Raw genomic sequence first — 25,282 nt, forward strand, 5'->3', positions numbered from 1 at the left:
CATGTTTTGCATATCACTCATGCTAGATATTTCTTGTTTTGTATTTTTGCACTTGTTTCTTTTTGCTTTGTGTCTGTTTTTGCAAATGTATTGTCGTTCCTCTTGCGGTAAAGAAACCATGATTGACCTTACATCATCACCTGTTTCATAAAGGACCCGACATTATTCCGAAGTCTCCAACAGTGAGAGATTCAATACTCCCCTGGACTCTCAGACTTTCTCTAGCATTTTTAAGGATGCCCCTACTGTAGTAGAGCGTATTGTCCGATTTGACACTAGGATCCGCCTTTATCCCTAGGATCTTTGTGGATAAAGATTGGGCTAATCTATTTGGCAACTTCGAGGATCCGATTGATGAATTAGTTAAAGAGTTTTACTCGAATGCTAGATTCACCAGAGTTGAACTAAAGTGCTGGGTAAGAGGAAAGGAATTCATCATCACTCCAAACTACCTTGTGAAGATCCTTCGCATCACTTGATTAGCAAATGTAGACATCTCTCATATGATGATAGACTTCCTCTAGTGATAGATATTCTGCAAATTCTTGGAGCTGATCATGAGGTTTCAGCCAAAGGAACATCCATTGGGACTGCAAAGTTTGAACCTGAATTAAAGACACACACATTGATTATGTTCTCCAATCTCTACCCACTATCTAACACAGGGTTCATCAATCTTGGAAGAGCACAGTTCTTGTGTAATCTCATCACAGGAACTCCGATTGATACTTGCGCTCACATCTTCCAGACTATGGGGAAAACAGCTACAAGAACAGCAGTACGGATGTGTCTTCCTTTCTATAGTCTCATCATGAAAATCATGGTACTTAAGGGTGTTCATTCGCCAAGAGATGGAACGATCCTAGTTCACCAGTGCCTAATATCCACGCTGTCTCTTCAAACGAGCAAAAGTCACTCTTCTGCTAAACGGGAAAAGCAAAATCCATCCAAAACACCAAAGAGTGAATCTGTTCCACATGTCACTCCTTCCGGTCATGGCTCAGCTGCTCACACTACCCCTGGACATACCGAGACTGCATCTCCTCACATTCCTGAGCCTCGGACTACTAGCACTCAGCCAGGACAATCTAGCTCTCATGCCGACAGATTGACTATTTTGGTTGAAGGTTTGCGTGAGAGTATTTCAAGACTTGTAAATTTCATCTACTCCACCAACAGCCAAGTTCAAATGTGTCTCACAACCATTGAGACTCAGTTAGATACGATTCAATGCAAACTAAAGGAAAGCCTTTAGTTATTCGTGCCAAAAAAGGGGAGAGCAACTCATTGTATAGATTGGACGATAGCATATAGTAAAGGGGAGAGCATCACAAGAAGGGTGATACATCATAAGAAGGGAAATGTGCATATTGAAAGGGGGAGTTTTGTGTGCTCAAAAGGAGAAAGCTGACACATACACACATACTTTTGGAAAGTCTAACCATTGTTTGGCTAGTTTAGTTTACAGCTTATTAGTTTTTGAGGACTAGTCGTGTTTATAATTCGTTTCATGTTTACCTTTATAGTTTTTATAACTCTTGGATATTTACATTACTTTCTTTTAAAGCTTTAAGTACTTTGGTTTAAAACTTTCAGTTTATATTCAGTATTTTCTTTTACATCCTTGCTTTGTAGCATTTTTTAAAGTACTTTTAGATTTTGTTGCATTATCTTGAGTACTACACACTTGTGCCCTTGTTAGATCTTGTATCCTTGATGCAAATACTTCTTGTATTTCGCATTGGTTGTGTGTTGGACATGCAATTGATTTTTGCATTGCTCTTAATTGCATTGCGTGTCCGGATGATCATTTACAAGCTAAATGTTCATTGTAGTCATTCTTCAATTACTGACCCTATTTGATCAAGATATGCTTAATTGTTTATATAGTGTTTATTACTTTGATCACATTTTACTTGCTCATATACGTACCGTGTATTCAACTTGTCATAAGCTTAATGAAAGTTTTGTTTGTGTGTGAGTGTTTCAGGTTACAGGTATATACAAGCAAGTGCTTCACAGCTTCTAGATTAGGTGTGAGTGAGTTTTACCACTATTCCCAAACTCACGTTTAAGTCTAGAGTTTGTTTTAGGGGTTTTGTCACCGAATAGCCAAATGAGGAGATTGTAAAGTTGTGATTTACAACTATTTTGTGTTGGTTTTAATTCCGTGCAAAATTTGATTGTAATTAAGTTCAATCTTTTGTACCCTGTATTTTATGTGGGATTTTATTGTAAGAGTTGTGTGTGAGAGAGAGTGTGAAGACTCAAGGCAATTGAAGACCAAAGAAGTTTTCGCGAGTAGTTCGTGAGTAGCCTTCCCGTGAAGTGAAGCATGTGCTCAACACATGACTGGAATGCGAAGAGTCATAATAGGTGGTGACAACTAGTTTTCGCGAGTGTCTCACGAGTAAGGCCTTCCTGCGAGATACAAGCGAAACATTTTGTTTTGTCAATTTGTCATATCTGATACACCCTGTCCCTAACCACACTATATATACCCACATTACCCACATATGTTGAGGAGTGCTTTTCAGAGAGAAAACCCTAGCCACTACCCTTGAGAGTGATAGATTGTTATACCCACAATTCTCTACACAATTTATTATGGTTTTCTTCAATTCTTACCTCTTAATTTTTAAATCTTTGAGAGGTTGATAGCCCAAACACTTACCACACCCATCCTGAGTGTAAAATGAGGTTTTGGTGCTGTTGGGAAGCATTGGAAGAAGCCATTTTTTTGGTGGATGCAATCGGGCTGAATTGCGTGATCTGGAGAGCTAGAGAAGACAAGTCTTGGCGAAGTCAGTTGGTAGCAGGAGTTTGGAGGGCTCGAGTATAGGGGGTAAACTAGGCTTAGAGGGTCTTTTGTTATTCGTGTACTCCAACTTATTCTCTAGTGGATCGATTTACCGCTTGGAAGGCAACGGAGAGGTTTTTCGTCGAGTTCTTCAGTTTCCTCTTCGATAACCCATCGGCGTGTTATCTTGTGTTTGCATTCTTCTTCCTTACTCTTTTAACTTTCATTTTACTGCTGTGATTTGATGAATATGGCTTAGAGTAGTTATATTGTTTATCCGCTTGCATTTAATATATTCCGCACTTAGTTTAAGTTAGAGTAAAATCAACCGAGTCGTTATTTTTAATTTGGGAGTCTAAACAGCTTTTGTGTTTTCACACATTTTCGAGCTTTCAATTTTCACCTCTTGCACTTCTACCCCTTTATATATACCTACTTATTGCCCTTCATGCTATCCCATTTCAAATACGCATGGACAAAAGATGATGTCATTTACCTTCAATATTTCGGTGACACTTATCTAGCTCTAATATTGTTGTTTCATTTTATGTGCATTGATAATAGCTTAATTTTGAATATTTATATCATTGGTAGAAAGCATTATCATACTTATTTTGAGATAATTCATGCATTTTATATTTGGTTTTAGAATAATGCTAAATAATCAATTTTGTGCGTAATTGAATTTTATTGCGTGAATTTGTTTTTTGTAGGTGAATGGAATTAAATAAGTGGATTTGTGCAAAGAAGAAAGCTAATGGACTTTATTTTTATAAGGGCCATGATGAAGTTAAAGAAGGTCAAGCCAATTAAATTTAAGTTCAATTGGGATTTTCTCAACATCTCGATCAAATATCACAAAAGTTGTTTTGTTAGTTGCATCAAAATCTTTAACTTGAATCATGTATATGACGTAGTTTGCAATTGTATATATAGTCCTTATAATGAGATGAATATGTTATAAATATTTGGAGAGTATGTAGTTAATGTGAGTGCTTTTAAACTTGGGATAGGGTGATTTATTTTTTTTATTTTTTTTTTCACATTTTGCACACCAAAATGATCCTAATTATGGTTTGACATTCTTTTCATAAGTCACGCATGAAATGTAATACCAACCCATTGTTGTATCAATGTTGCTTGTTGCAATACCATAACAGTTCACATCCTGAAATGAACTTTGAAGTTAATATGAATTTTTTTTTTTTAAATGTAAATAGGATGATGCATTATTATTGTTTCATGTAAATGATGAGTATAATTTGAAATGATTAATAAACCTGCTTCGTAGGATCTCATTCAATGCATTTGATCTCTTCTATTGTCTTCATATTCTTTAAAGATAAATCCTCCTATGAAAATCGTTTTGCATGTATTTTTTTATCTTTCTTGTATAGAATCATGTTTTTGATCATTCCTATCATTGAATTTTTTTAAAAGAAAATATTATGTAAATGGCATTTTGTGAGATAGTATATGCTATTTATCAAAAAAAAAATTGTTATTAATAATTTTAAAAAATATGCATTTGTCAATTATTTCATCAACCTCAAGAATCTCAAGATTTATATATATTTTTGTTGCACTGGTTGATGACAAAGAGAATTTGCCTGCATAAATTGCATAGACATGCTTTCATGAGCATGAGATTTTCTAGAAGTATCATTTACGCATGGGAGAGGTGGAAGAGAGTTTGTAAGTGAGTAAGAGTTTTGGCTTTGATCTACATGTAGGAAGGATTGGACTTGGGTCATAATATGTAAAGTAATAACTAGGCTTGGGCTTTTCATAAGGTTGGTTTTGTTTTTAAAAGGCAGCCTATTTTGTAAAGAATAAAATTTGGTCTAATTGCTAAGAGCATCCCATATTTTATATATTAGTAAAAAGAAGTTACTATGATCTATTGGATAACAGTAAAGAAAACTTAATAAAAAGAAGTTAAAAATGCTAAATGCAAAATTAGAGTGCCACATAACAGGACTTCATACACTCCCACATGAGATCTTTGCTTTTATATATATTGATATTGAAGTCTCTTTTTTGGAACTTGAGTTTCTTGAACTCGAGTTCTGTGTAAAACTTGATTTTCAGATAATCAAGTTTGGTGTGATTTTTGCATGGTTGAGCCATTGATGTGGCGTTCTCCATTAAAAAAAAAAAAAAAGTCACGTAAAACTCAATTTTTACAAAAGTAGAGTTCCTTGAAATCTTTTTGAACTAATGAAACTCGATACTTTAAATACCAAGTTCCACGCAAGTTTTTTATTATCTATATATATATATATATATATATAAAACCGAAGCCTTTGAAACTCCCACAATTTTCCACATCATCATTTTAATTTAAAAAAATTTTAATTTTTAAAACTAAATAGTGAGAGATTCCTAATAGAAGTCTCTTATATATATATATATATATATATATATAAAAGAGACAAAATCTTTGAAAACCCTAAAGCAATCTCCTCTGTCCGTCTCCACTAAGAGAGAAAACCCTAAGTTTCAATTTCTTTGGTACGCTTGCTATTGCTTTTTCTCTTTTTTGTGAATAAGTTTTTTTTGCTTTTGTTTTGTGTTTGGTGGAGGTGATCTTGTGGCTGTCTGTTCTTCTAGGCCCCATGAGATTTTACATGACTTTCATTGGCGATGGAGTAGTACTTTACAATATATAGTATAACTACAAGTATTGTGGTAAGTTTGCTAACTTTTTGTGTGGTTCAAAGATGCTATATTCTATATTATTTTAGATTATATAACCTTAAGCTTTACCTTATGGAGACGTATGTTAGGTTGTCTTACATCAGAAGTAGCTTATTGCATTTGTTGTACAAGTTTTCAATTCCTTTTGTGTGGATATTTTTTCACAGCTGTGGAGTAAGGTATATGCACTATATGTTATCTTATGTTTTCTCTTATGGTGTCATGCTTCTTTGTTTATTAATTAAAGATTATGTTGGAAGCCTATATTATTTGCACTTTCAAAGTGTTTGACAATGTTTGAACCAATTTTTTCATCAATTAGGAAGAATTGGATAAAAAAAACTTAGAAAAACTTTCCATCCTTACTAAAATTGTCTCGCAATAATGACTTTTTGTTTTTGTTTTGTTTTTATAATTTGTAGGTTCTGAATCTTTTGATTTTAAATTTTATTGTCTTTTGAAAGTTTGACCATCTAAATTTTTGGGTTCAATTTTTTGCAATATTTGAAACAATTTAGCAAATTTCAATTGTTATAACTACGGATTATTCTCTTGAAGGTAACCTATCTTTCTCTTATATTTTCTCTATTTGGTAGTCATATATATATATATATATATATATATATATTTTTTTTTTTTTTCCTTTCGGACGTTTTAACATTAGAATTTTTTAGTTAATTTTTTTCAATATCTAAATTTGTTAGCTAGATTTTTTGCAACCCATTGCATGTTCAAGCAATGGCTTATTCATCAAATTGTAACTCAAAAAAATAGGAGTAATTCACGCAATAGTATAGTTTCATAATCAATTTAAAATTTTATAAAATTATTTTAGTCTATTATAAATAGGTAAGATCCTGTGCGTTGCACGGGTTTCCGACTAGTTACTTAAATATCTAAAGTTTCTCTGTTAGCTTCTTTCTTCCTATTTTGGCATCTCCTCCACTTAGCTCATCTATGTTACCAATCTTGCCCTCTCCTTTAGCATTCTCCATCTCCTCCCATTCATAGAAATAGATTGTGCGATTGTCAAAGGTTTCCATCGCGGTTTGGTTTCTGACTCATCCTTGCATAGCCCTCCACCATCAAAGGTAATATCCTCTCTCTCTCAATCTAAGGCAAAAACTACATTTTCGACCCTACATTTTCACACGATTTCATTTTGGTCCTTAAGTTTTATTTCCACTGCTTTTAGTCCCTATCTTGAAAAACGTGTCTCGTTTTTGTCCCTACTGTTACATCAGAGACGAAAAATGCACACGTGGCAAATGGAATGCACTGTTGGCACACTAAAAGCTGACATGGCCATTAAAATAATAATAAAAAATATTATTTTGGCATTAAAAAATGCCACGTTAGCACCTAAATTAAAAAAAAAAATTAATTTATTAATTTTAACTAAAAAAAAAAAATTATAAACAGAATTAAAAACTAAAAATCACATGAATTGAGATCTAAACGTGTCTTGAACAAGAACAACAAAAACACAAATTCAGATCTAAGAACATAAACCCAGAAATTAAAATCCAAAAATTAAAAATTTCAAAATCTCCATTTTCTCAAACCTAGCAAAATCATCAAATCCTAAAGCCCCAAAGTACCAAATCAATCCAAAAATACAACACAACCAATCCAAACAAAAAAAATTTCAAACTCAGAAAAACCCATCTCAAGCAAGTTGAACCCAGCAAACCCACCTCACTCTCAAAAACCCAAACTAAAAACAACAAAAACAAAACATAAAAATCAAAATCAAAACACTAACTCTAAAACACTATGAAGATTTTTCTGATTCTCTCATTAGCTTCAATCTTCTGCTTTTCTCTAAGCAATTCCATTGAAGACAATGTGATGTGCTTAGAAGGCATGAAGAACTCTCTCTTCGACCTGACGGCCAAAATTGGGAATTAAGCCCATTTTTCCAACTATATAGTTAGTAGGTCCGGTTTCAAAAGTATATAATTTACTAACATCTCGAGTCTAAGAGACTCGATTTATAGACATCCCGAGTCTAAGAGACTCAATTTTGAGCTATAAATCGAGTATTTGAAGGTCGGTTTTCATGTTCTGATTAGATCTGAGTTGGCACTTTGTCCACCTGGAAATCGAGTCTTAGAAACTTGATTTATATTTTGACTCTTAAATACTCGATTTGTATCTGTAAAACTTTCAGACTGAAAAATTTTTCACAAGTGTTGGAGTACAAAACACAAACACAGATCAGCCACCATAGAATACAAGCACAGACCAGCCACTATCAAATACAACCCACAAATCCGAGCATTAATCCAACAACTCAGCATAAATCCAACCAAATCCACCCCCAACAACCACCTAAAATCCATATTAAAAAAATAAAAACCCCAAAACCCATCATTCAACAGATCAGGTACTAGTTCGGGTTGAGCCTATACCAGCCCGAGGGCTCCCACTGAGGGTTTCAGAGGTTCGATTCATAGACGGCAAGGATTATGCGACAAATACGTGGGACGGGGTCGAACTCGTCGGGCGTTGCTTTCGGCCACAGAGGAACCCATTGTCATGGAGGCGGATCAGCCATGAAGGCTTTACCGAGAGAGAGAGAGAGAGAGAGAGAGAGAGAGAGAGAGAGAGAGAGAGAGAGAAAAGGTGTTTGAGTTTGTGTGTGTGACAATGGAACTGTGTGTGTGCATGTGAGAAAGTGAAATAGGAAAAAAGTAGCTGAACGGCCTTATAAATCGAGTCTTAGAGACTCGATTTCCAGGTGGTCACCACGTGAAAAAAATGCCACATCAAACGTGATTAGACCATGAAAATCGAGTCTTTGAGACTCGATTTGTAGGCCATAAATTGAGTCTTTTAGACTCGAGATACTAGTAAAAAATATAGTTTGAAAACAATGCTTACTAATTATATTGTTTGAAAACCAGTGTTAATTCCTAATTTTGGCCTCGACCCGGCCAACAAACTGAGTTCATGGACCTTCACGAATTCGTCCGTCGCTTCAATCTGCAAGCTCCAAGGAGTTGTGTGCTGGAATGAGAAGAAGAACCAGCTCATCAACCTTCAGCTTCCAACGATGCAGCTTTCCAGTGAGGTTCCGGAGAGTCTGAAGTATTGCCAGAGCCTCTAAACCCTAGATCTCTCCAACAACTCCATCTCCAGTCGATTCCCTTCTCAAATCTGTAACTGGTTGCCACATGTCTCCTCGTAGATCAGACCGTTGATACGCTTCACTCCACCCTGCGAGCCAAACGATGAATCGCAGGCTTTGTGATCCCCTAGACGTTATCGCAAAGAACCTTACGGTGTCGTTTCGCTCCTCCCTTGCCCAAACCCTTGCCTCCCTTTCCACACCCAAACATTTTTTGAGAAATTGAAAGAACAAAAGAGTTTTCTGGGATTTGAGAATTGAAATTGGAATTGGTTTTGATTTTGATGCGAAAGTTGTGGTGTCAAGTGCAGCAAGGAGGTTGAATGTGTAATTCTACTTTTTAGTTTGGGTTACGATTTTCTTAGTAAGCAAGCAGAGAACTGGTTTATGATTTTGATCACCACAACTTTCTCTTTTCTAGGTTTGTGATTTTTGGATTTTAATTTTGTGTTCTTAAATCTGGGTTTGTGTTCTTGTTCTTCTTGTTCAAGACACACTTAGATCTCAATTAATGTGATTTTTGGTTTTTATTTCTGTTTTTAATTTTTTTATTTAGTTAAAATTAATAAATTAATTTTTTTAATTTAGATGCTGATGTGGCATTTTTTAATGTCAAAATAAATTTTTTTATTATTATTTTAATAGTTCCTTCTGTCATGTAGGACTCTTCCGTTAGGGCACTGACGGAAAGGACTAAAATGAAAGGCGTTTTTCTAAATGGGGACTAAAATGGTAAAAATAAAAGATAGGGACCAAAGTGAGAATCGTGCAAAAATGTAAGGACGAAAATGTGGTTTTCGCCATAATCTAATCTTACAATTAACTAACTATATTAAGGTAAATTTTAAGTGCACATGTTCAAATTTAAGATTCAATATGTAGTTTAAGAGTAACCACTAGTCTACTACACACTCTTTGCATGATGGTCACTCTACAAATATAAGTGCTTATAGGGTGTAGGTGGCAAGGTATGGGATTTTAGTCTCTAAGAGGAAGTTTTATACACATATACACTTAAATTATTTTAGAGTAGAATTCTATCTATTTCGTAAAATAATAATAATAATAATAATTTGGCTTTTAATATTCTCTTTAAAAAGAAGGCGAAAACCACATTTTCGTCCCTACATTTTCACGCGATTCCCACTTTAGTCCTTATCTTTTTTTCCCACTGCTTTTACTTCCTATCCTGGAAAACGTGTATCGTTTTAGTCCTTTCCGTTAAATTATATGAATTGAGATCTAAGTGTGTCTTAGACAAGAACAATAAGAACACAAACCCAAATCTAAGAACACAACCCCAGAAATTAAAATCCAAAAATTAAAAATCCAAAATTAAAAATCTCAAAATCACCATTTTCTTAAATCCAGCAAAATCATCAAATCCTAAAGCCCCAAAGTACCAAATCAATCCAAAAATACAACACAATCAATCCAAACAAAAAAATCTCAAACTTAGAAAAACCCATCTCAAGCAAGTTGAACCCAGCAAGCCCACCTCAAGCAAACCTAGATTCGATGGCCACACTCCTCGCTGACAAGCTCTTCTCCGACGGAAAGCTTGTTCCACTACAGCTCTCGTCGGTCAAACCTCAAGTCAATGACGCCACCATTTTCGAGATCAGGTCACCGAAGTCTCCAAAAACCCGCCGGAGACCCGAGATCTCCAGCACCGGCCTGTACCTCTTCTCTCCCAAAGCTCCGAGATGTTCTAGTTGTTGGAAAGACCTCGGCCTCAAAAAACTCTACCACAACTCAAACCCCAAACCCGACCCAGACCAGTGGGGTGGATTGTTGGTTTGGTGTCTAATCGGTGGTAGGGGTGGTAAGCGTGCACACTGTATCAACCAACTAGAAGCTAAGATTGCAAATTTTCTTGGAGGAGAAGGCGCCGTGACAAATGTCAAACATCGCTTGCATCAGCTCATGCTCTCGATTAGGACCGTGAGCTTGCCAACGACACCATCAAATTCAGAAAGTGATGAGGAGGCCGGGATGAAGACAATGGTGAAGATTGAGAGTTGTGACGAAAAGGGTTATTCCATTGTGAACATAAATTGCAAGGATCGACCAAGACTCATGTTTGAGGTGGGTTTGCTAGCTTGAGATGGGTTTTTCTGAGTTTGAGATTTTTTTGTTTAATTTGGTTGTGTTGTATTTTTGGATTGATTTGGTAGGATTTGATGATTTTGCTGGGTTTGAGAAAATGGTGATTTTGAGATTTTTAATTTTTGGATTTTTAATTTTTGGATTTTAATTTCTGGGTTTGTGTTCTTAGATCTAAATTTGTGTTTTTGTTGTTCTTGTTCAAGACATACTTAAATCTTAATTCATATAATTTTTAGTTTTTAATTTTTTTTAGTTAAAATTAATAAATTAATTTTTTTTTTTAATTTAGATGCTGACGTAGCATTTTTTAATGCCAAAATAAAATTTTTATTATTATTTTAATAGTTCCGTCTGCCATGTAGGACTTTGCCATTAGGGCACTGACGGAAAGGACTAAAACGAGATGCATTTTCTAGGATAGGGAGTAAAAACGGTGGAAAAAAAAATAGAGACCAAAGTGAAATTGCGTGAATATGTAGGGACAAAAATATGTTTTTCGCCTAAAAAGAACTCCTGTTTTCCCTCTTCAATCCCCGTGTTGACAAAATGAATGTGCTCTCCAACGTGACACAGTGAAGCTCTCCTTTGAGCTCTAGATATTTAATCATACAAATATAAATTACAGTGTAGGGCAGTTGTAATTCCTTTATACATGTTTATTATCATAAAAACATTGTACTCGTAGTAGAGTTTTTAAGAGTCTAATTCCATCTTTTGGTTGCCTATGTGTTCAATAAAATTTAGAAACAATGGTGGAGAGATCCGGACACAAGGACGCTAATTCCTTTCCCTTGAGCAAGAGAACTCAAAATTCCATGCTGTGCTTAATCTAGGCAAGGAGTCAAGAATGCAGTGTGAAGCCATCATAAACACAATTTTATTTGACTACACTCTGTTCACTAAAACTTCATCAGAGAGAAGAGTTTGCTTCTTTAAAAGAACTCATACTGTTTACAATACAAACCTCAATCAATTTTCATATTGAAATAATATCCTTTACACAAACATACTGTATCCACACACGATCTTTGAGAAGTTAAGTGAGGTCATTTTCATCCAATGGCTCTTCTTGCTCTTCCGCAGCTACAGTCTTTAGTGCACTCACTTCTCCTGTAGGAAGTTTCCTTGCAAGCCTGATGATCTGAGTCATTACATCTGAGTTAAATATTTGCAAACCAAAGTGTATTTGCCAGAATCTGGTCAGTATTAATGATAATAGTAGTAATAATTGGAAGATGTCAAAACATAATCCACAGTAATCAGCATTCAGGTAAGGATTCATGGAAATTAGAACATAAAATAAAAAATAAAAATAGGGATAATTTAGAGCTCCATTTTAAATGAGGCAAAGAAGATTTCCATAAATGAAAAATGAAACTGTAAAAATTGCCACTTTATATGTTTGACACAATAGAAAAACATCCTATGTCTGCATGCCTGTGATTTGTGAAGTTCATGAGCAGTGTCCATTTCCATGCAGAAAAGTTGGTCGTAATTTAGTAAACTTAAGATTCAGAATTTTCAAAAAAAGACATGGTATTATTCGTATCAGAAACTTGCAACAGTATCAGCAAGTCAAATATTTTCATTCAGATCTGTAACTGTTTATCAAGTCCTACACTTCAAAAAATACATCCAAAATGTATTTGAAACAGATTAAGCATATCAGAACTCACAATAGATATGGTATTAGTGTAAGATAGCTTGAGGCAAATTTGAACAATTAACAGGGTACAACTGAATTGACATTCTTACCACATGGTCAAGATTAGAAATTGTGCTTGACTGACCCAAACGTTTGATTTCTTCAATGTCACCTTCTGAATAGGCAGAGAGAAGCTTACTAGCACAACGACCATGGTCATTTCTCAAGAAAACATCAATCCTACAAGGGGCCAATAATCAGGGAGTCTGATCAAAAGAATGCTTTGGAGGGAGCACAAACAAAGTTACTTCAGAATTTATTATTTCATAATTTCTTCCAGATTTCACTTTTGAATTTCAAACCATATTTATTTTTGAATTTTGAATTCGTTTTAATTTTGCTGGAATTTTATAGGATGTAATTGTGACTTAATGCAATCCTTAAAGCCTATTAAAATGAGTCTCCAGAAATGGTTTGAGGCAGTACAATTTGAATAATAAAAAAATTCTTATTAGAGACGCTTCTCTAAGCTTGGTGGTGATTCCAAGTACCATTAGGTGGTGAAGCCTAGGGTTTCAGGTATATTCTAGAAGAAGAAGCCAAAGATTTGTCATGTTCTTTTCATTTCCCTTGTTTCTATTTCCACCCTTGGTCCTGCATCAAAGTGGTATCAGAGCATACCTTAATCCAGTTTTGCCCAAAAACAGTTGAGAATCCACCCACCACAATACCTACAATCTGCCACCAACCACCATTGTGAACCTGAAACTAAAAATACTACACCAAACCACCATATGACACATATTTAAGTGAAGTACTCCCCCCATAAAGTCATGAGAAAGTCATACCACATCTTGATGCCCCACGAATTTTGCACCGCCACCACTGCCTCTAAACAAATAGTGAAGGTCACTACCACCAATTCTCAACAATCTGTGAAGCCCATCAACCCTCTCCATTCCAGACTTGAAGCCCTAGAATTCCCTTAGTAAACCCACACCTTAAACCCATCAAATAAATCACTATGACCACCCAACCCCCCCCCCCCCACCCACAAAAAAATAAATAAAAAAATAAAAAATAACTCACAAACTATCCATCATGACTAACAGCAACCCAACAGAGGAAAAATAAATTGCCCGCTAACCCATATCACTCAAACCCATAGACATAGACCCATACAACCAAAATTATTTCAGAATTCATTATTTCCTATTTTCTTCTAGATATCTTTTATTTTATTTTAATAATTCAATATTTACAATGGAGTTGGGGGATTTGAACCATGTATGTTTCCATTGAAAACATTAGAAGGTAGAAATTGAGCTACAAGGCTCTTGGCCTATCATCTTCTAGATTTCATTTTTGGATTTTGACCCTTGAACTTTGAATTTGGCTTTGATTTTGAGAATTTTATGGGATGTAATTGTGCCTTAATGAAATTCCTTAAGTCTATTAAAAAGAAGCTCCTAGAATAGTTTGAAACAATGCAATTTGAATAAGAATTTTTCTATTAGACATGTTTCTCTAAGTTTGGTTGTGATTCCAAGCACCCTTAGGTGGTGAAGAATAAGGTTTCAAGCAAATTCTAAGTGGTGAAGCCAAGGATTGTCCTTTTATTTGATTTTTTTTTTTTTTTTTTCATTTTCCCTTATTTCTATTTTCCACCCTTTGTCCTGCATCATCCTTTCTAGTGGAAATTCACGTCATAAGAAAGGAATGGATTTGTTATATCAGAAAATTACAAGATTACAATTAGTTCTATGAGCTCTATGTAATGTAACATGTTCTTGGTGCAAAAGCACATCTTGACAAAGTAGACCATTTCCTTTTAATTGTTTCCAATATCAGAAGTTTGGAGCAAGTTTTTTGCTCATTTGCTTCCATCATGATGTATACCACAACCACCAAGAGCCTTGTAGTTCAACTAGTTTGACACCTCCTTGTGTCACCAAAGGAGACATCCTGGGGTTCAAATCCTCCCTCTCCAAATTGATGAATTTAAAAAAGAAAAGGATTTATAACACAACCAGTTGAAGAAGAGTCCAAACTCCAAAAGCCAAAGTTAAAACGACAATAATTGGACTCAGTCATCCTTTGAAGAAAAATGGATTGTTGGACTGGAGAGAGATAATTGATAATAGATAGAAGGGTGATGTTGATCTAATTTGAAAAGGGGGGGGGGGGGAGGGAAGGGGGGGGGGGGGGGGGGGACAAACCAGACCAAATAAAAAAAATTCCACCTATCGTTTGGGTGCACAGTAGTATTCCCATGTCCTAAAATTTGAAAGCTAATAAAATACCTATATTACTGAAGCCAGAAGTTGCTGCAAGAAAAAATATACTTACTGAGAACAGTCATTATAGCACTTCTCTGCTTGCTTGAAGTCATGTGCATAGAGGTAAACAATAATTGCGCTAAGATATGCCTGAATCCAAAAAAGGTGTGTCAAGGATGATTTAAATGCAAAAAGACTTTTTGAACACGACGATTTAAACAATAAAACACAGAGGCTAACTCTGCAAGAAAATATAATTTGCCTCCAAGTACAATTGTGGGAAAACAACAATTCAGTCTATGGTCATTTTTTGAGATATCACATGGTAAAAGCAGAACCTGATAGATATTATTGGCTTTTCATTTTAACATTTACATACCAGATGATATGGCAACAGAATTCGATGGTTGAGAACATAAATGTTCTAGAGAGAAATTAGCAAATGAGTTCAGCCGCATCACACTCCAGTTAAAAGCATCAATCAGGAGTTCATTATATAAAAGGAATTTAAGAGGAAGGACCAAAAGAATGTAATTGGAAAGAAAAACCACCACCAGGGGGTGGGTGGTTATGGATGGTTCACACATAACCATGGAAATCAATGGAAGGAAATCATTGGACACATAATTTATGGCTATAAAGAATATAACACCAAAACAAAAATTTTTGACCTTGCATTGACTATTGGTAGCACTGCATTTATCAGCTGCTAAGCCCCATCTCAATAAGAAAGTTGCAGCATCTGTATACCTGCAGGTCAGGAAGGTTACCTTTTCAAAAGAAATTGCATAGAAGTGTCTCACAACTACAATGAACTTGCATTTTACCCAGATATGAACCAATATTGAAGACCAGGAAGGTTATGTTTTTAAAAGATTATTAATTTATGCAACTTATGACTGTGAAGTTAATAGAAAAGAGAACTAAGAAGTATATTGGAGAAGTACGCACTGTTCACTTCTTCCACTTGGTCATATAAATAGATGTTTTACCATAGTTAGACTTTGTAAAATGAAATTAAATGTTGATACTATCCAAACTTACTTCTCAAGCTTTATATAAACACATGTGGCAGCACGATATAGATCAAAGGCCATTTGTTCCTTATCATCCTCTTCAAGAATAGAACAAGCATCAGTGTAAAGTTGAATAGCTTCATCAGGCACAGCATCTTCAAGAGCACTGTAATAGAAAGTAATACTTCAGTTAGTTTGCCAAAGACATTCCAAATTGAATGGTAAAATTTGGGAAGAAAAGGGAGGAAAAACATGGACAAGAGGCTATAAGGTCAGTTCTAAGATTCTATGCCATACGGAGAAAGGAAGTAGAAGAACAACCAGGGAAATAAAAACACAAGAAAAGACACACACAGAGGCATGCATATTCATACAAGTCAGTCTCCATTGGCATAGGCATGCATATTTATTAGTAATGAAACTATTTACAAAGTTTTTGTCCACCTTCCTCTTTGTTCTATTGTAAAGAAAATTAAGCATTAAAGAACTTGTAAAATAGCGAAGAGACATGTTAAAAATAGAAAAGAAATGAAGTTCCTCACCAAGTTAGTAATGGTGGTCTCAAAAATCCAAAGGGCACTGATAGGCTCATTATTTCTTTCACATATCATTTGAAGCACAAAACTATCATCCAAATTGAGCCATCAATGTAAATGGGACAACGGTGAAATCAATGTTACAATTTCATAAAATTAATCCATCTCTATTCTTTTCGATCATTCAATCATATTATAACAAGTGAGGAAGGAGGATTCAAACCCCGGTTCCCCTCACAACGAAAACCAAGCAATGCCACTAAGCTACAACTACAATACATGAGGATGACTGCCAAATTCTACTCACAATTAATGCAAAACTAAAAAGGCGCAACGAAATCAGTATATATAAAAGTAAATAATATTACCGGCCACCCTTTGCAAGAGCATCGGATGCGGGTTGTGGTCTGCCGCAGACCATGTAAAGCTCAGAAGCCCTTTTATAGAAATCAGCAACTTCAGTCCAATTGCCTACTTCTTTAGCCAAAGCCGCAGCCGACTCCATATGCTTAGCAGCATCCCAGGGTCTTTACCATAATTATTATTAACTTGTAAAGGACTTAAACAACAACAACAACTACTTCATTAAACAACATAAGAAATGAAATACTAATTACTCAGAGAGGATACGAGGAAAGCATTTCTTGTCCTTTGGAAGCCTTTTCAAATGCAATTTTTGCTTTTTCATGGTTCTTGGCGACCCTATACCCAATAGCTATATACCAAAGCAATAAAAATGTAGAAATCAAAAACAAGAATTTTTATAACTTTGTATTGTATAGAGGAGAAAGTAGGAAGTACCGGCTTGCTCGTATAACTGGGTAGCAGATTTCCAATCGGCACTCCACCTTGTAAGACTCAGTTTTGTTCTGATTATAGAAGAAAATGTTTGAGAATAATAGAGAGAAAAAAGTAGCAGTGAGAATCAAGAATGAAGAAAAAGAGATGAGAAGAGAAAAGTAATACAGTTTGTCGGCTTTGGCCATCAACTTGTTGGGATCGGAAGAAGCCATGGTGTATAAGCTATGAGCTATGAACTATTAGGTATGAGCTGATTCCGTGGTTTTAGACCCAAATGAAAATGAAATCCCCTGATGCAGATGCAGATGCAGATGCAGTTGCAGTTTGCACTGTCCAGTTTCCAAATTCCACCCTGTTTTACTCTTTTTTATTATTTATTAAAACTACTCTCCTCTCCTCATCGGAAAACCCTTTTTGTTTTTTTTTGGGAAATGATTTATTTATTTATTTGATTTTTTTTAAGAAACTTATTTATTTGATCTTTTAAGCCTGGAATCATTATAAATTTATTTAATTTTGGCTTATTGGTATCCTCTAGCTCATTATGTAATGGTTTAAAATATCATTAGTATATATTACCCATTCCATCTTAAATTGTTTGGTCTAGTTAGAAGAACCCAATTATTTAGGAAAATATCGTTAACTGCCTTATCTCTTTAACGAGTTAAAATTTTTCTAAATTATCATAAAAAATTTATTTAAAAAAAAAAAACCATTTAACATCTTATCAGTATATACTCTATAGTTATGTAATATATTTGAAAGTATATATAAATAATCTTCTAGTGTAGTGTAGTTGGAGGAAAGATATGCCCTCCCCCTCCTCCCAACCAAAAAAAAAAAAAAAAAAAGGAAGATGAAAAGGTTACTAATTTATAGTTATGTAATATACGTGGATAATGTAATTTTGTATTTTAAAGTAATATATCTCACATGAAATTTGAGTTTGGTAAATTCAAGTTTCATTTGGTTGTTTTTCAAGCTGAAACTTGAGTTTGATAAAACTCGAGTTCCCTAAAAGAAAATTTATTGAAATGGAATTAAGTTTACTAAACTGGAGTGGAATATTTTAATTAAAAATATCAAATTAAACAATACACATGAGTTCACTAAACTTGATTTTGACTTGGAACTTGAGTTCCAAAAGAGTCTACAAAACTAAATAACTTCTAGCAAAGACTTATTAGTAATTTTTTATTTGGCAAAAACTGAATATTTAGCAAAAAAGACCTCCAAACCTCGTCCAACCTGTTACATTGTGGTTTAAAAAAATCATTGACTATCATATGTATTAAGTGCGTGCATGTTGAGCATCCCATTCTAAAACCATACTTAACTTTTTTTTCTAGGTGCAATTGTTTCTGTAGGGCCCGGCCCAAAAATAATGGGCTATTCCAAATTCAGGCCCGACCGAGAAGCGTCCTGTCCGAAGAAAAACCACATATGAAGCATTACTCAATCCCAATAACGCCAAGGAAACCTGTCCGATGAGTAACTCCTCCTCGGACATCACGAAGCCCAGACGAGGAACTCTTTCCAGCCAATTCAGTTCATCCTCCCAACATATAAAATGAATAAAATCCAAAATATCTTACAAAAGCTACCACTACATTAATTGCGCCCCAACCACCCTCTTGGCCGCATTAATGAGGAAAAGACTCCTGAACAGTACCACCTTGGCCTCTGCAACTCACAAAGGGAGTGATGAGGGCGGCTGATGGGACAGGTGCTAAAGTAGATGCTTAGATGATCAACAAGTGTAAGGTGGAGATGAGAGGAGAAGAACTATATAATGTAGTGGAGTCCCTCAAAGAGAGGGACAGAAAAACTGTATTAGGAACTGAAGGAATAGAATCATACGGGAGAGATCCATTCTTGTGTTTTTATTTCTGCAACAATACTGTCCATGTATCAGACCGAATAGGCTCACTGAGGCTAAGTTCTTTGACCCATCCTCTACAAATATTTATTGTGGGTTGCGCTTTGGGCCAAGGCCTGATCAATAGAATTTGGGCCAGGAAAATCGTGCAACTACCATTGGCGCCGTCTGTGGGAAGAACTAGGGCATCAGCTAGCACAACGGTCGAGCATGGCAGAACTAGGTTCGCACCAGGAGAATCCTCACCAGGCTAACTCCCAACAGACACAACCCACCGAGTCCCAGAGGCAAAATAACCCCGTCAACCCAGGCCACAGGGGAAATCGTGAGGGAAGTGTGCATACTATCCGGACAAGCCAGAGTCACACTCAGATAGGTAGTCACGTGTCCCAGAGGCGAAATAGTCACCAGGCCATGCAGCGAGAGATAGACGATCTGAAGAGGAAGCTACGACAGGTACAGCGAAAGCGATCTCCTTCAGACTCAGACGAGTGCTCTAATGCGGAGGATGCGAGTTAATGACGGAGATCAAGGACCCCCCCAAGTGAAACTTTTTCCTACGAAAAGAAACCACGCCCTGTGTGGAAATATGAGAGCACATCCAGCAAGGGTTCGGGAAACGATGCCATGAAGAAGGCGTTGGACTAGGTTTCAAGGTCCCCCTTCACGTATAGAATTGAAGGGGCTAAGCTGCCTCGACGGTTCAACCAACCGGCATTCGCCATCTATAACGGTCGAACAGACCCGGTAGAGCATGTGAGTCAATTTAACCAAAAGATAGCGATCTACTCGCAAAATGAAGCCCTTATGTGTAAAATCTTCCCGTCCAGCTTGGGATCAATGGCGATAAGGTGGTTCAACGGCCTGAAGACAAATTCCGTAAGCTCATACAAGCAACTCACTCAGGATTTCTGCTCCCGCTTTATCACCAACACCAGAGTCCCCAGGCCCCTCGGTTCGTTATTGTCCTTATCCATGTACGAGGGAGAGACTCTGAAAGCATACTCGGATAGATACTGGGAAGTGTATAACGACCTGGATGACAACCATGATGCTGTCGCTATCAGCACATTCAAAAGCGGGCTCCCCACCGACCATGACTTAAGGAAGTCCCTCACTGGTAAACCGGTTGCCAACGTTGATCAGTTGAGGGATAGGATCGACAAATACAAAAGGGTAGAGGAAGATCAACTGCAAGGGGGGGGGAAAGGAGAAGGTTATCCCCCCCAAAGCAAATGATTTCAGGTCGGAACGGCACAACCCTGGTCAGCCGAGGAGAGATTTTTCGCGACAGGCTGGGCAGAACAACCCGCAAACAGTGAATGTCGTATTCAGAGAGTCAGTACAACAGGTACTGGAGAAAGTAAGGGATGAGCCCTATTTCAGGTGGCCGGGAAAGATGGCTAGAGACCCTTCCAAACGTAACCAGAACCTGTACTGCCACTATCATCAGGACCATGGGCATACTACTGAGGACTGCAGGAATCTATGAAATCACCTAGATCAGTTGGTCCGAGAAGGAAAGTTACGTCACCTGCTGCACCCATCGAGTGGCCACCCCGGCCAAGCAACACAAGAGCCTCGAAAGGACGTGTCCTTAAGACCCCCCACTGGGACAATACATGTCATCCTCGCTGCACCAAGAAGAACGGGGCCGCCCATCCCCAGAGTATTGGCTGTTGATCGGCTCCCCTCCGAGGGCAGGCAAAGGGAACCCAAAAGGTCAAAAAAGGGAAGCTCTTTGATACTGGGATTCTCGGATGAGGATAAGAGAGGAACTATTCAACCTCACGATGATGCCTTGGTGGTCACGTTGAGGATTGGGGGTTCGACGTGAAAAGGGTGTCGGTGGATTTGGGAAGTGCAGTAGAGATAATGTACCCTGACCTATACAAGGGGCTGAACTTGAAGCCAGAAGATTTGGCAGCTTATGACTCCCCCCTTCTTAGCTTCGAAGGAAAAATTGTTACGCCAAAAGGGCAGATCCGACTACCCATACAGACGGGGTCGGAGGTGGAGGAGGTGAATTTTATCGTCGTTGACGCTTACTCACCTTACACCGCGATAGTCGCCAGGCCATGGATCCACGCCCTGGAGGCCGTAACCTCCACACTTCATCAAAAAGTGAAATACCCATCCAGAGGACAAGTAGAAGAAATCCGAGGAGATCAGGCCGTGGCCAGAAAGTGTATGGTGGCCGCCATTTTACATCGGCCTCCAATCGAGTCCTCGGCCCCAGAGAACTTATAGCAACCAACCCCCTCGGCAAGGCAAGGCGATGGGCTGGCCGAGGAGATAGGGTGTGAAAGTTTAGATAAGATCGCTGTCAACGACGACCCGGAAAAGTTCTTTCAGGTCGGCTCTTAATTACCTTCTCAGGAAAAGGAGGAGCTGGTCAGATTTCTCAGAGAAAATGTCGATGTGTTCGCATGGGACGCCTACGACGCCCCGGGAGTTGATCCTAGCCTTATTTGTCACCACTTGAACGTCAACCCCTCTTCCGCTCCGAAGAAACAGCCACCCCGACGCCCTTCGAAGGAACATGCCAGTGCCGTAAGAGACGAAGTGGCGAAATTAAAAAGGGCAGGGGCTATTAAAGAGGTCTTTTACCCCGAATGGTTGGCAAACACGGTGGTGGTAAGAAAGAAGACAGGGAAGTGGAGGGTCTGCGTGGACTTCACGGACCTGAACAAGGCGTGCCCGAAGGACCCATTCCCCCTACCCCGAATCGACCGACTGGTGGACGCAACCGTAGGACACCCTCGAATGAGCTTCCTGGACGCCTTCCAGGGCTATCATCAGATACCCCTTGCGCTAGATGACCAAGAGAAAACGGCTTTCATGACGCCCATCGGAAACTATCATTATAAGGTGATGTCGTTTGGGCTGAAGAACGCAGGCTCAACTTACCAAAGGATGATGACTCGGATGTTCGAGCCACAACTGGGCAAGATCATTGAGGTTTATATAGACGATATGGTTGTGAAGAGTAAAAGGGTGTCCGAGCACGTGAAAGACCTCGAAATAATCTTCGCTATCTTAAGGGAGCACCGGCTGCGGCTGAACGCTTCCAAATGTTCATTTGGGGTCGGGTCTGGGAAATTCCTAGGGTACATGGTCACCCACAGGGGAATAGAAATAAGTCCCGACCAAATCAAAGCCATTAACAGCCTACAGGCTCCTCGGAATCCGAAGGAAGTGCAGAAGCTCACTGGCATGATTGCAGCATTAAACCGGTTCATATCGCGATCGGCGGATTGATGTCGGCCTTTTTACCTCCTGATAAACAAATGGAAAGGGTTCGAATGGTCAGAGGATTGCACTCAGGCTTTCCAACAGCTTAAGGACTACCTGTCCCGACCACCCATCATGTCCAGCCCTGAGGCAGATGAGGTGCTGTTTGCATATGTCGCTGTAGCTCCCCATGCTGTAAGCTTGGTACTGATACGGGATGATAATGGGGTGCAGCGACCGGTTTACTATGTGAGCAAATCATTACATGAGGCCGAGGTGCGGTACCTACCTTTAGAAAAGGCAATTCTGGCGATATTGCATGCAACCCGGAAGCTTCCTCACTACTTTCAGGCGCATACGGTCATCGTTCTAACTCAGCTTCCCCTTCGAGCAGTGCTGCGAAGCGCTGACTACACCGGAAGGATCGCCATGTGGAGTGCACTTTTGGGGGCCTTTGATATTAAATATATGCCCAGATCCTCCATCAAAGGACAGGTCCTCGCAGACTTGGTGGCGGAGTTTGCTGAGCCCTCTGTAGAAACAATAACTGAGGAGAAAGACATGGATGGAAAATCGGTTGGTGCGATTTCAACAGGGAGGACCATGCATTGGAAGGTCTACGTGGATGGCGCAGCTAACCAGAGAGGGTCAGGAGTTGGGATAGTTTTAATATCCCCGGACAGTGTTGCCATTGAAAAATCACTGAGGCTCGGATTCTCGGCTACAAACAATGAAGCCGAATACGAAGCCTTACTCCAAGGGATGACGATGGTTCAAAGATTGGGCGGAAGAATAATAGAAGCATTCTCGGACTCCAGACTGGTAGTCGGACAAGTAATGGGTGAGCTGGAAGCTCGAGATACTAGGATGCAAGAGTATCTGGGACAAGTCAAGCGGCTGCAGACGAATTTTGAATCCTTCAATCTGACGCACATTTCCAGGAGTGTAAACACCCATGCAGACTCGCTGCCCACTCTTGCCACGTCCTCGACACATAATCTGCCGCGGATGATCCTGGTTGAAGATCTAGCCCAGGCAAGTCCCATCAGCAGAAGCCCGGCCAGAGTCCATCAGATCAGAAAGAGTCACAGCTGGATGGACCCCATAAAGAACTTCCTTCAAAACGACATCCTGCCGGAGGAAAAATTGGAAGCCGAGAAGATACGTAGGAATGCTCCTCGGTTCTGGCTATCAAAGGACCACAAACTATATCGGGGCTCTTACTCTGGACCGTACCTACTCTGCGTGCATCCAGAAGAATCTGAATCTCTACTTGAAGAGTTACACGAGGGGATTTGCGGAAGTCATACCGGAGGAAGGTCGTTGGCGCACAGGGCACTTACCCAAGGGTATTGGTGGCCGAACATGCAAAGAGAGGCCCAAGAATACGCTAAGAAGTGCGACCAGTGCCAAAGATTCGCCCCGAATATTCACCAACCCGGAGGGGTTCTCAACCCCCTCTCTAGCCCATGTCCGTTCGCACAATGGGGCCTTGATATAGTTGGACCCTTCCCCAAAGCTGCGGGGAACAAGCGATACATAATAGTCGGAACTAATTACTTCACTAAATGGGTGGAAGCTGAACCCTTGGCCAACATTAGGGACGTGAACGCCCAAAAATTCATCTGAAAGAACATCATCACCCGCTTCGGGACTCCGCGTACACTCATTTCTGACAATGGTCTGTAGTTCGACAGTATGAACTTTAGGGAGTATTGCCGCGAGTTTGGAATCATTAACCGATACTCCACCCCTGCCTACCCTCAAGGAAATGGGCAGGTCGAAGCCGTGAACAAGGTCATAGTGAACGGACTGAAGAAAAGACTGGACGAGGCAAAGGGGAGATGGGTAGAAGAACTCCCCCACGTCTTATGGACTTATCGGACGATGCCGCGACGATCGACCGGTGAGACCCCCTTCTCGATGACTTATGGGGCTGAGGCCGTGCTCCCAATCGAGAACAACTTTCCTACACTAAGGTCTAGATCGTTTACCCCAAACGGTAATGACGAGTTATTGGAAAGGAGTCTGGACCTAGCCGAGGAAAGAAGAGAAAAAACAATGATTCATATGGCCTATTATCACCAAAAGCTGAGACAAGGGTATGATGCTAACGTCAAACTGCGGCCTCTGGGTCCAGGCAACCTCGTGATGAGGAAAATTCTGGGCAGCGCAAAGAACCCCTCCTAAGGCAAGTTGGGGCCCAATTGGGAGGGACCATACCGTGTCACATCCGTGGCCGAAATAGGCGCCTATTACCTAGAAGATTTGGACGAAAAAGCTGTACCTCGACCATGGAATGTAAATAACCTCAGAAGATATTGTTATTAATGAGAATGGCTTAGCATACCTTTTCTTTCATGACTATCCGCTGCTTGCTGGTCTGCTGACGACTATTCATAGTTTTAAACAGAACCCAAGTCCTGCATGGCTCCTCGGACCACAGACTTGGGGAGAAATTATTACTCATGACAATTTTTATAAGTTTTAAACAGAACCTAGTCCTGCATGGCTCCACGGACCACAGACTTAGGGGAAATTAATACTTACGGCGACTATTCATAGTTTTAAACAGAACCCAAGTCCTGCATGGCTCCTCGAACCACAGACTTGGGGGAAATTATTACTCATAACAATTTTTATAAGTTTTAAACAGAACCTAGTCCTGCATGGCTCCACGGACCACAGACTTAGGGGAAATTAATACTTACGGCGACTATTCATAGTTTTAAATAGAACCCAAGTCCTGCATGGCTCTTCGGACCACAGACTTGGGGGAAATTATTACTCATGACAATTTTTATAAGTTTTAAACAGAACCTAGTCCTGCATGGCTCCACGGACCACAGACTTAGGGGAAATTAATACTTACGGCGACTATTCATAGTTTTAAATAGAACCCAAGTCCTGCATGGCTCCTCGGACCACAAACTTGGGAGAAATTATTACTCATGACAATTTTTATAAGTTTTAAACAGAATTTAGTCCTGCATGGCTCCACGGACCACAGACTTAGGGGAAATTAATACTTACGGCGACTATTCATAGTTTTAAACAGAACCCAAGTCCTGCATGGCTCCTCGGACCACAGACTTAGGGGAAATTATTACTCATGACAATTTTTATAAGTTTTAAACAGAACCTAGTCCT

The 25,282-nt window shown here is 38.7% G+C and overlaps 2 protein-coding genes across 2 annotated transcripts; one reads left to right on the forward strand and one right to left on the reverse strand.

Moving 5' to 3' along the window:
* Positions 1-10,034: 10,034 nt before the first annotated feature.
* LOC115992730 lies at positions 10,035-11,565 on the forward strand. The gene is made up of 2 exons (XM_031116953.1): positions 10,035-10,721; positions 11,487-11,565. Exons 1-2 carry the CDS (start codon positions 10,152-10,154, stop codon positions 11,535-11,537), a joined length of 621 nt encoding a protein of 206 aa, XP_030972813.1. The 5' UTR covers positions 10,035-10,151; the 3' UTR covers positions 11,538-11,565.
* A 32-nt stretch (positions 11,566-11,597) lies between these two features.
* LOC115992729 (gamma-soluble NSF attachment protein) lies at positions 11,598-17,413 on the reverse strand. The gene is made up of 9 exons (XM_031116952.1): positions 17,185-17,413; positions 17,020-17,087; positions 16,849-16,933; positions 16,587-16,745; positions 15,711-15,848; positions 15,338-15,416; positions 14,737-14,816; positions 12,498-12,627; positions 11,598-11,883 (listed from the first exon to the last, which is right to left on the reverse strand). The coding sequence occupies exons 1-9, from the start codon at positions 17,229-17,231 to the stop codon at positions 11,779-11,781; spliced, it is 891 nt and encodes a 296-aa protein (XP_030972812.1). The 5' UTR covers positions 17,232-17,413; the 3' UTR covers positions 11,598-11,778.
* Between the last annotated feature and the right edge of the window lie 7,869 nt (positions 17,414-25,282).

Source organism: Quercus lobata, chromosome 5, assembly GCF_001633185.2.
Source record: "Quercus lobata isolate SW786 chromosome 5, ValleyOak3.0 Primary Assembly, whole genome shotgun sequence".
Taxonomy (NCBI): Eukaryota; Viridiplantae; Streptophyta; class Magnoliopsida; order Fagales; family Fagaceae; genus Quercus; species Quercus lobata.

Bases quoted from the DNA above. Each gene is read 5' to 3' on its own strand.
- LOC115992730 (XM_031116953.1), top strand. From the start codon at position 10,152: ATGGCCACACTCCTCGCTGACAAGCTCTTCTCCGACGGAAAGCTTGTT. The intron at 10,722-11,486 runs GTGGGTTTGCTA...AATAAAATTTAG, and splicing joins GACCAAGACTCATGTTTGAG to AAACAATGGTGGAGAGATCC.
- LOC115992729 (XM_031116952.1), bottom strand. From the start codon at position 17,231: ATGGCTTCTTCCGATCCCAACAAGTTGATGGCCAAAGCCGACAAACT. The intron at 14,817-15,337 runs GTCAAAAATTTT...TTTTGGATTCAG, and splicing joins CTACCAATAGTCAATGCAAG to GCATATCTTAGCGCAATTAT. The intron at 12,628-14,736 runs GTAAGTATATTT...GGCCCCTTGTAG, and splicing joins TGCTATAATGACTGTTCTCA to GATTGATGTTTTCTTGAGAA.